At 38.2% G+C, this 12,202-nt stretch overlaps 1 protein-coding gene across 1 annotated transcript in view; it reads left to right on the top strand.

Moving 5' to 3' along the window:
- Positions 1-3,510, top strand: part of slc23a3 (solute carrier family 23 member 3) — a 36,799-nt gene extending 33,289 nt beyond the window's left edge. Inside the window, exons 12-13 of the mRNA XM_046361220.1 lie at positions 1,558-1,777; positions 3,195-3,510. Coding sequence (XP_046217176.1) covers positions 1,558-1,760 — 203 coding nt within the window. The 3' untranslated portion in view covers positions 1,761-1,777; positions 3,195-3,510. The remainder of the gene's footprint in view (positions 1-1,557; positions 1,778-3,194) is intronic.
- The last annotated feature ends 8,692 nt before the right edge of the window (positions 3,511-12,202 follow it).

Genomic DNA, 12,202 nt, shown 5'->3' with positions numbered 1-12,202 from the left:
ACCCTGAACATGATTCATTAACTCATAGAGCACCTGAACATTACTAATTAACTCATAGAGCACCTGAACATTATTAATTAACTCATATAGACCCTGCACATAAATTAATTAACTCATAGAGCATCAGATCATGATTCATTAACTCATAGAGCACCTGATCATGATTCATTAACTCATAGAGCACCTGATCATGATTCATTAACTCATAAAGCATCAGATCATGATTCATTAACTCATAGAGCACCTGAACATGATTCATTAACTCATAGAGCACCTGATAATGATTCATTAACTCATAGAGCACCTGATAATGATTCATTAACTCATAGAGCATCAGATCATGATTCATTAACTCATAGAGCACCTGATAATGATTCATTAACTCATAGAGCACCTGATAACGATTCATTAACTCATAGAGCACCTGATAATGATTCATTAACTCATAGAGCACCTGATAATGATTCATTAACTCATAGAGCATCTGATAATGATTCATTAACTCATAGAGCATCAGATCATGATTCATTAACTCATAGAGCACCTGAACATGATTCATTAACTCATAGAGCACCTGATAATGATTCATTAACTCATAGAGCACCTGATCATGATTCATTAACTCATAGAGCACCTGATCATGATTCATTAACTCATAAAGCATCAGATCATGATTCATTAACTCATAGAGCACCTGAACATGATTCATTAACTCATAGAGCACCTGATAATGATTCATTAACTCATAGAGCACCTGATAATGATTCATTAACTCATAGAGCATCAGATCATGATTCATTAACTCATAGAGCACCTGATAATGATTCATTAACTCATAGAGCACCTGATAACGATTCATTAACTCATAGAGCACCTGATAATGATTCATTAACTCATAGAGCACCTGAACATGATTCATTAACTCATAGAGCACCTGAACATGATGCATTAACTCATAGAGCACCTAAACATGATTCATTAACTCATAGAGCACCTAAACATGATTCATTAACTCATAGAGCACCTAAACATGATTCATTAACTCATAGAGCACCTAAACATGATTCATTAACTCATAGAGCACCTAAACATGATTCATTAACTCATAGAGCACCTAAACATGATTCATTAACTCATAGAGCACCTAAACATGATTCATTAACTCATAGAGCACCTAAACATGATTCATTAACTCATAGAGCACCTAAACATGATTCATTAACTCATAGAGCACCTAAACATGATTCATTAACTCATAGAGCACCTAAACATGATTCATTAACTCATAGAGCACCTGAACATGATTCATTAACTCATAGAGCACCTGAACATGATTAATTAACTCATAGAGCACCTGAACATGATTAATTAACTCATAGAGCACCTGATCATGATTCATTAACTCATATTGCACCCGATCATGATTCATTAATAATCTTTTCGGTGAAAAGAAAAGTTTATACGCAGACTCTCAGCTTTTAAAAATGATGTCCAAAACTCCAGGCCTTAGTGTAACGACAGGTGCCACGTCCTCATGTGTCTATGTTCTTCTCTCAGGGTCTTCATCGGAGAGAGGACTTGACTCAGCGGAGATGGAGAAGACAGGATGGACATCAGTCAACAGTGAGCCAGGGTATCACCAGGAAGTGGAGTTAATTTACGAGTCCCCTTATCTCCTGAGAAGACTGTGGAAGTTACCTTGGTTACGGACGGCCCCCTTCTCTGCCTGTAGGATCACAGATGATGGAGGCGTACTGTAGAGTCCCGTCTGAGGATAGTAGGTCTCGTTTTAAAAAGTTAAAGTTGTGCGGTTTTGATACGTAAAGACAAGGGACTGTGGACGATAGGCATAATATGGTATTAGCTAATGATGTATATACAAACAGATAATCGTGTATATGCCATACTGTCTATGAAATGTACTGTGTGTCCACGTAGTTAGGGACCTGAACAGAGTTGGCTTGTGTGATAGTGGGTTTGTATTGGTGGAGTAATGGCATAGCTGCAGGAAGATGGTTTGAGATGGGGGTTTGCTTTATAATCAATCCTTGCATGAATCTATAAAGCACATTTGCGTAGTGGCAGACAGTTGGGCAGAAGTGTTTTATATGTTTCGACACATGGAAATGATGATTAATTTGTTCTTTCATTTTATAAATGCATTTCATACAATTCTACGTCATTTAAATAATATAAGATATTATAATATATATATATTTTTAAACCATACACACAACTGACAATGAGTGGCTACATTGACTGACACACTGAGATCAACAAAAATGAACTGGACTTTAATGCAAACAGTAGCACAGGCCACTGAACAGATTGTTGTGAGCCAGTTTCATCACAGCGCTTGATGGGTTTTTGCGACTCCACATGAAGAAACTTTAAAAGTTCTTGAAATTTTCCGGATTGACTGACCTTCATGTCTTAAAGTAATGTTGGAATGTCGTTTCTCTTTGCCTATTTGAGCTGTTCTTGCCATAATATGTAGTTGGTATTTTATCAAATAGGGCTATCTTCTGTATACCACCCCTACCTTGTCACAACACAACTGATTGGCTCAAATGCATTAAGGAGGAAAGAAATTACACAAATTAACTTTTAATAAGGCACACCTGTTCCCGCTCCTCCTCCCTTGTGCTCGAGGGCGTGAGACTACCTTTCTTTACACACACCTGTCCCCATCATTACACGCACCTGTCCCCATCATTACACGCACCTGTCACCATCATTACACACACCTGTCACCATCATTACACGCACCTGTCACCATCATTACACACACCTGTCACCATCATTACGCGCACCTGTCCCCATCATTACACACACCTGTCTCCATCATTACGCACACCTGTCACCATCATTACGCACACCTGTCACCATCATTACGCACCTGTCACCATCATTACGCACACCTGTCACCATCATTACGCGCACCTGTCCCCATCATTACACACACCTGTCTCCATCATTACGCACACCTGTCACCATCATTACGCACCTGTCACCATCATTACGCACACCTGTCACCATCATTACACGCACCCGTCACCATCATTACGCGCATCAGCACTCATCGGACTCACCTGGACTTCTTTACGTTGTTTATTACCCCCTATATATATCTGTCTGTTCCTCGGTGGTGTTCCCTTGGTCCGCATTAATTGTTGTTATGTGTTCCTGTCCAGACGCTGTTCCTGTTCCATTTCATGTCCGTCAGCTATTAAACCTTCACTCCCCGTACCTGCTTCTCATCTCTTGCGGCGATCCTTCCAGGTGACTACCTCATGCTTCTGGTTGAGAGAATGTGCAAAGCTGTCATCAAGTCAAAAATTGGTTACTTTGAAGAATCTCAACTATAAGATTTATTTTTGATTAACACTTTTATGGTTACTGAATGATTTGATATGTGTTATTTAATGGTTTTGATGTCTTCACTATTATTCTACACTATTATTTTGCAATGTGGAAAATAGTAAAAATAAAGAAATACCCTGGAATGAGTAGGTGTTGCCAAACCTTTGACTGGTACTGTATATATATATATATATATATATATATATATATATATATATATATATATATATATATATATATATATAATAGGCTAAAGTAGGCTACTAAATAAACTTTTCAGTGCCACTTTTCAGAATCACCCAATGATGAAGACATACAATAGGCTATAAGTCACGGTGATGGCCGATGCGCTCCTACCAATAGCCTATCTCAAGATAAGATACTTCGGAAAAAAAAGTGCTGTTCCCTCAGAATTGCTCAAAAGTTGATGAGAATTATTATTTTTTTGCTTCTACAGACAGACTAGTCTTCTCTTTTCAGCAGTAAGGATTTTAGCGAAAGGCAAACTGACAGCCTAAACCAACCGTAGAAATGTAATCCATAGATGGCATCTATTGATTCAAGTCAGGACTGGCTAGCGTACCCATGAGGTCAGAGGTTCCAAGACCCTTCTATGGATTATATGTCTATGGCCACAACCCAACAAGCCGTTCTATATTTGGGTGGTCTGCTTTATTTTAAAAGAAGCTGTTGATCATCTGTGACTAAATGATGATCTCTGGTGTAGTATTCTGAATCGTTTACTTATTTTTTTATATATAATTTTGGAAATATTATTTCATTTAATCAAGGGGGTTCCGCAGCACCTCCAGCACCCCTACTATGAACATTAGTATTTTAAATAATAAATCATGACGAATGAGTAATTCTGCACACAGCGAAGGGGATTTGGCAGATGGTAGTTCGTCGTGACTGGCTCGTGTCGTTTGTCTACTGAAATAGGATTATTAAAGGGCTGTAATAATCCATTTGGTTCACAAAAAGCTAGAGTCTACGCTCAGCAGGAAAATACACAAAGCTAGAGTCTACTCTCAGCAGGAAAATACACAAAGCTAGAGTCTACTCTCAGCAGGAAAATACACAAAGCTAGAGTCTACTCTCAGCAGGAAAATACACAAAGCTAGAGTCTACTCTCAGCAGGAAAATACACAAAGCTAGAGTCTACTCTCAGCAGGAAAATACACAAAGCTAGAGTCTACTCTCAGCAGGAAAATACACAAAGCTAGAGTCTACTCTCAGGAGGAAAATAAACATTTGTAAAGAATTGCAAAAACGCATTTCAGTCATTTAAAAAATAGATCTTTAAATAGTTTCTTACGACATAATATAACAAAATACATCTGACATATTTTCAGCACAATGAAAATAATTCCTTAGATTTCATGAAGATAATATTAAATAGACAATTTAACTGTGAAACACAAAGTTAAGTCACACGAACACATGAAGACATGTGACTACAGATATACCTGGACAGATTGCTGAACGTAGACCGAATAATGCAGACACACTGCCAGACATATCATATACATGAGCTTTGAACACCTGTAAACAACAATATGTACTAGCTAGGTAAACACCAATGTGTTCTGTGCTAGCTAGGTAAACACCAATGTGTTCTGTGCTAGCTAGGTAAACACCAATGTGTTCTGTGCTAGCTAGGTAAACACCAATATGTTCTGTGCTAGCTAGGTAAACACCAATATGTTCTGTATTACCTAGGTAAACACCAATATGTTCTGTGCTAGCTAGGTAAACACCAATGTGTTCTGTGCTAGCTAGGTAAACACCAATATGTACTAGCTAGGTAAACACCAATATGTTCTGTGGTAGCTAGGTAAACAACAATATGTACTAGCTAGGTAAACACCAATATGTTCTGTGCTAGCTAGGTAAACAACAATATGTACTAGCTAGCTAAACACCAATGTGTTCTGTGCTAGCTAGGTAAACACCAATATGTTCTGTGCTAGCTAGGTAAACAACAATATGTACTAGCTAGGTTAACAACTATGTGTTCTGTGCTAGCTAGGTAAACAACAATATGTACTAGCTAGGTAAACAACAATGTGTTCTGTGGTAGCTAGGTAAACATCAATATGTACTAGCTAGGTAAACAACAATGTGTTCTGTGGTAGCTAGGTAAACACCAATATGTACTAGCTAGGTAAACAACAATATATACTAGCTAGGTAAACACCAATATGTACTAGCTAGGTAAACAACAATATGTTCTGTGCTAGCTAGGTAAACAACAATATGTACTAGCTAGGTAAACACCAATATGTACTAGCTAGGTAAACACCAATGTGTTCTGTACTAGCTAGGTAAACACCAATATGTTCTGTGCTAGCTAGGTAAACACCAATGTGTTCTGTACTAGCTAGGTAAACACCAATATGTTCTGTGCTAGCTAGGTAAACCACAATATGTACTAGCTAGATAAACAACAATATGTTCTGTGCTAGCTAGGTAAACAACAATATGTACTAGCTAGGTAAACACCAATGTGTTCTGTACTAGGTAGGTAAACACCAATGTGTTCTGTGATAGCTAGGTAAACAACAATATGTACTAGCTAGGTAAACACCAATATGTACTAGCTAGGTAAACAACAATATGTTCTGTACTAGCTAGGTAAACACCAATATGTACTAGCTAGGTAAACACCAATATGTACTAGCTAGGTAAACACCAATGTGTTCTGTACTAGCTAGGTAAACACCAATGTGTTCTGTGCTAGCTAGGTAAACACCAATATGTTCTGTGCTAGCTAGGTAAACACCAATGTGTTCTGTACTAGCTAGGTAAACACCAATGGGTTCGGTGCTAGCTAGGTAAACACCAATGTGTTCTGTACTAGCTAGGTAAACACCAATGTGTACTAGCTAGGTAAACACCAATGTGTTCTGTACTAGCTAGGTAAACACCAATGGGTTCGGTGCTAGCTAGGTAAACACCAATGTGTTCTGTACTAGCTAGGTAAACACCAATGTGTACTAGCTAGGTAAACACCAATATGTACTAGCTAGGTAAACACCAATGTGTTCTGTACTAGCTAGGTAAACACCAATATGTTCTGTGCTAGCTAGGTAAACACCAATATGTTCTGTGCTAGCTAGGTAAACCACAATATGTACTAGCTAGGTAAACAACAATATGTACTAGCTAGGTAAACACCAATATGTTCTGTGCTAGCTAGGTAAACACCAATATGTTCTGTGCTAGCTAGGTAAACCACAATATGTACTAGCTAGGTAAACAACAATATGTACTAGCTAGGTAAACACCAATATGTTCTGTGCTAGCTAGGTAAACAACAATATGTACTAGCTAGGTAAACACCAATGTGTTCTGTACTAGCTAGGTAAACACCAATATGTTCTGTGCTAGCTAGGTAAACAACAATATGTACTAGCTAGGTAAACACCAATATGTACTAGCTAGGTAAACACCAATGTGTTCTGTACTAGCTAGGTAAACACCAATATGTTCTGTGCTAGCTAGGTAAACACCAATGTGTTCTGTACTAGCTAGGTAAACACCAATATGTACTAGCTAGGTAAACACCAATGTGTTCTGTACTAGCTAGGTAAACACCAATATGTTCTGTGCTAGCTAGGTAAACACCAATGTGTTCTGTGCTAGCTAGGTAAACAACAATATGTACTAGCTAGGTAAACACCAATGTGTTCTGTGCTAGCTAGGTAAACACCAATATGTTCTGTGCTAGCTAGGTAAACAACAATATGTACTAGCTAGGTAAACAACAATGTGTTCTGTGCTAGCTAGGTAAACACCAATATGTACTAGCTAGGTAAACAACAATGTGTTATGTGGTAGCTAGGTAAACACCAATATGTACTAGCTAGGTAAACAACAATATATACTAGCTAGGTAAACACCAATATGTACTAGCTAGGTAAACAACAATGTGTTCTGTACTAGCTAGGTAAACAACAATATGTTCTGTGCTAGCTAGGTAAACAACTATATGTACTAGCTAGGAAAACACCAATGTGTTCTGTACTAGCTAGGTAAACACCAATATGTTCTGTGCTAGCTAGGTAAACAACAATATGTACTAGCTAGGTAAACACCAATATGTACTAGCTAGGTAAACACCAATGTGTTCTGTACTAGCTAGGTAAACACCAATATGTTCTGTGCTAGCTAGGTAAACACCAATGTGTTCTGTACTAGCTAGGTAAACACCAATATGTTCTGTGCTAGCTAGGTAAACCACAATATGTACTAGCTAGATAAACAACAATATGTTCTGTGCTAGCTAGGTAAACAACAATATGTACTAGCTAGGTAAACACCAATATGTACTAGCTAGGTAAACAACAATATGTTCTGTACTAGCTAGGTAAACACCAATATGTACTAGCTAGGTAAACACCAATATGTACTAGCTAGGTAAACACCAATGTGTTCTGTACTAGCTAGGTAAACACCAATGTGTTCTGTGCTAGCTAGGTAAACACCAATATGTTCTGTGCTAGCTAGGTAAACACCAATGTGTTCTGTGCTAGCTAGGTAAACAACAATATGTACTAGCTAGGTAAACACCAATATGTACTAGCTAGGTAAACAACAATATGTTCTGTACTAGCTAGGTAAACACCAATATGTACTAGCTAGGTAAACACCAATGTGTACTAGCTAGGTAAACACCAATGTGTTCTGTACTAGCTAGGTAAACACCAATGGGTTCGGTGCTAGCTAGGTAAACACCAATGTGTTCTGTACTAGCTAGGTAAACACCAATGTGTACTAGCTAGGTAAACACCAATATGTACTAGCTAGGTAAACACCATTAAACACCAATGTGTTCTGTACTAGCTAGGTAAACACCAATATGTTCTGTGCTAGCTAGGTAAACAACAATATGTACTAGCTAGGTAAACACCAATATGTTCTGTGCTAGCTAGGTAAACACCAATATGTTCTGTGCTGGCTAGGTAAACACAATATGTACTAGCTAGGTAAACAACAATATGTACTAGCTAGGTAAACACCAATATGTTCTGTGATAGCTAGGTAAACAACAATATATGCTAGGGGTTCTGTACTAGCTAGGTAAACACCAATGTGTTCTGTACTAGCTAGGTAAACACCAATATGTTCTGTGATAGCTAGGTAAACACCAATGTGTTCTGTACTAGCTAGGTAAACACCAATATGTACTAGCTAGGTAAACACCAATGTGTTCTGTACTAGCTAGGTAAACACCAATATGTTCTGTGCTAGCTAGGTAAACACCAATGTGTTCTGTACTAGCTAGGTAAACACCAATATGTTCTGTGCTAGCTAGGTAAACACCAATATGTTCTGTGCTAGCTAGGTAAACAACAATATGTACTAGCTAGGTAAACACCAATGTGTTCTGCACTAGGTAGGTAAACACCAATGTGTTCTGTGCTAGCTAGGTAAACAACAATATGTACTAGCTAGGTAAACACCAATATGTACTAGCTAGGTAAACAACAATATGTTCTGTACTAGCTAGGTAAACAACAATATGTACTAGCCAGGTAAACACCAATATGTACTAGCTAGGTAAACACCAATGTGTTCTGTACTAGCTAGATAAACACCAATGTGTTCTGTGCTAGCTAGGTAAACACCAATATGTTCTGTGCTAGCTAGGTAAACACCAATGTGTTCTGTGCTAGCTAGGTAAACACCAATGGGTTCTGTGCTAGCTAGGTAAACACCAATGTTTTCTGTGATAGCTAGGTAAACACCAATGTGTTCTGTGCTAGCTAGGTAAACAACAATATGTACTAGCTAGGTAAACACCAATGTGTTCTGTACTAGCTAGGTAAACACCAATGGGTTCGGTGCTAGCTAGGTAAACACCAATGTGTTCTGTACTAGCTAGGTAAACACCAATGTGTTCTGTGCTAGCTAGGTAAACAACAATATGTACTAGCTAGGTAAACACCAATGTGTTCTGTACTAGCTAGGTAAACACCAATATGTTCTGTGGTAGCTAGGTAAACAACAATATGTACTAGCTAGGTAAACACCAATATGTACTAGCTAGGTAAACACCAATGTGTTCTGTACTAGCTAGGTAAACACCAATGTGTTCTGTACTAGCTAGGTAAACACCAATATGTTCTGTGCTAGCTAGGTAAACACCAATGTGTTCTGTACTAGCTAGGTAAACACCAATATGTACTAGCTAGGTAAACACCAATGTGTTCTGTACTAGCTAGGTAAACACCAATATGTTCTGTGCTAGCTAGGTAAACACCAATGTGTTCTGTACTAGCTAGGTAAACACCAATATGTTCTGTGCTAGCTAGGTAAACACCAACATGTTCTGTGCTAGCTAGGTAAACACCAATATGTTCTGTACTAGCTAGGTAAACACCAATATGTTCTGTGCTAGCTAGGTAAACACCAATGTGTTCTGTACTAGCTAGGTAAACAACAATATGTACTAGCTAGGTAAACACCAATGTGTTCTGTACTAGCTAGGTAAACACCAATATGTTCTGTGATAGCTAGGTAAACACCAATGTGTTCTGTACTAGCTAGGTAAACACCAATATGTTCTGTGCTAGCTAGGTAAACACCAATGTGTTCTGTGCTAGCTAGGTAAACAACAATATGTACTAGCTAGGTAAACACCAATGTGTTCTGTGCTAGCTAGGTAAACACCAATATGTTCTGTGATAGCTAGGTAAACACCAATGTGTTCTGTACTAGCTAGGTAAACACCAATATGTTCTGTGCTAGCTAGGTAAACACCAATGTGTTCTGTGCTAGCTAGGTAAACAACAAGCTAGGTAAACAACAATATGTACTAGCTAGGTAAACACCAATGTGTTCTGTGATAGCTAAGTAAACAACAATATGTACTAGCTAGGTAAACACCAATGTGTTCTGTACTAGCTAGGTAAACACCAATATGTTCTGTGCTAGCAAGGTAAACACCAATGTGTTCTGTACTAGCTAGGTAAACAACAATATGTACTAGCTAGGTAAACAGCAATATGTTCTGTGCTAGCTAGGTAAACACCAATGTGTTCTGTACTAGCTAGGTAAACACCAATGTGTTCTGGTACTAGCTAGGGTAAACAACAATATGTACTAGCTAGGTAAACACCAATGTGTTCTGTAAACTAGCTAGGTAAACACCAATATGTACTAGCTAGGTAAACACCAATATGTTCTGTTCTGTAAACACCAATATGTTCTGTACTAGCTAGGTAAACACCAATGTGTTCTGTACTAGCTAGGTAAACACCAATGTGTTCTGTACTAGCTAGGTAAACAACAATATGTACTAGCTAGGTAAACACCAATGTGTTCTGTACTAGCTAGGTAAACACCAATATGTTCTGTGCTAGCTAGGTAAACACCAATGTGTTCTGTACTAGCTAGGTAAACACCAATATGTTCTGTGCTAGCTAGGTAAACACCAATGTGTTCTGTGCTAGCTAGATAAACACCAATGTGTTCTGTACTAGCTAGGTAAACACCAATATGTTCTGTGCTAGCTAGGTAAACACCAATGTGTTCTGTACTAGCTAGGTAAACACCAATATGTTCTGTGCTAGCTAGGTAAACACCAATATGTTCTGTGCTAGCTAGGTAAACACCAATATGTTCTGTGCTAGCTAGGTAAACACCAATGTGTTCTGTGATAGCTAGGTAAACAACAATATGTACTAGCTAGGTAAACACCAATGGGTTCTGTGCTAGCTAGGTAAACACCAATGTGTTCTGTGCTAGCTAGGTAAACAACAATATGTACTAGCTAGGTAAACACCAATGTGTTCTGTACTAGCTAGGTAAACACCAATGGGTTCGGTGCTAGCTAGGTAAACACCAATGTGTTCTGTACTAGCTAGGTAAACACCAATGTGTTCTGTGCTAGCTAGGTAAACAACAATATGTACTAGCTAGGTAAACACCAATGTGTTCTGTACTAGCTAGGTAAACACCAATATGTTCTGTGGTAGCTAGGTAAACAACAATATGTACTAGCTAGGTAAACACCAATATGTACTAGCTAGGTAAACACCAATGTGTTCTGTACTAGCTAGGTAAACACCAATATGTTCTGTGCTAGCTAGGTAAACACCAATGTGTTCTGTACTAGCTAGGTAAACACCAATATGTACTAGCTAGGTAAACACCAATGTGTTCTGTACTAGCTAGGTAAACACCAATATGTTCTGTGCTAGCTAGGTAAACACCAATGTGTTCTGTACTAGCTAGGTAAACACCAATATGTTCTGTGCTAGCTAGGTAAACACCAACATGTTCTGTGCTAGCTAGGTAAACACCAATATGTTCTGTACTAGCTAGGTAAACACCAATATGTTCTGTGCTAGCTAGGTAAACACCAATGTGTTCTGTACTAGCTAGGTAAACAACAATATGTACTAGCTAGGTAAACACCAATGTGTTCTGTACTAGCTAGGTAAACACCAATATGTTCTAGGTAAACACAATATGATAGCTAGGTAAACACCAATGTGTTCTGTACTAGCTAGGTAAACACCAATATGTTCTGTGCTAGCTAGGTAAACACCAATGTGTTCTGTGCTAGCTAGGTAAACAACAATATGTACTAGCTAGGTAAACACCAATGTGTTCTGTAGGTAAACACCAATAGCTAGGTAAACACCAATATGTTCTGTGATAGCTAGGTAAACACCAATGTGTTCTGTACTAGCTAGGTAAACACCAATATGTTCTGTGCTAGCTAGGTAAACACCAATGTGTTCTGTGCTAGCTAGGTAAACAACAATATGTACTAGCTAGGTAAACACCAATGTGTTCTGTGATAGCTAAGTAAACAACAATATGT

Source organism: Oncorhynchus gorbuscha, linkage group LG09 (genome assembly GCF_021184085.1).
Source record: "Oncorhynchus gorbuscha isolate QuinsamMale2020 ecotype Even-year linkage group LG09, OgorEven_v1.0, whole genome shotgun sequence".
NCBI lineage: Eukaryota > Metazoa > Chordata > Actinopteri > Salmoniformes > Salmonidae > Oncorhynchus > Oncorhynchus gorbuscha.
Note: the sequence above shows the minus strand (reverse complement) of the source record. Positions and strands in the feature narration are given on the sequence as shown.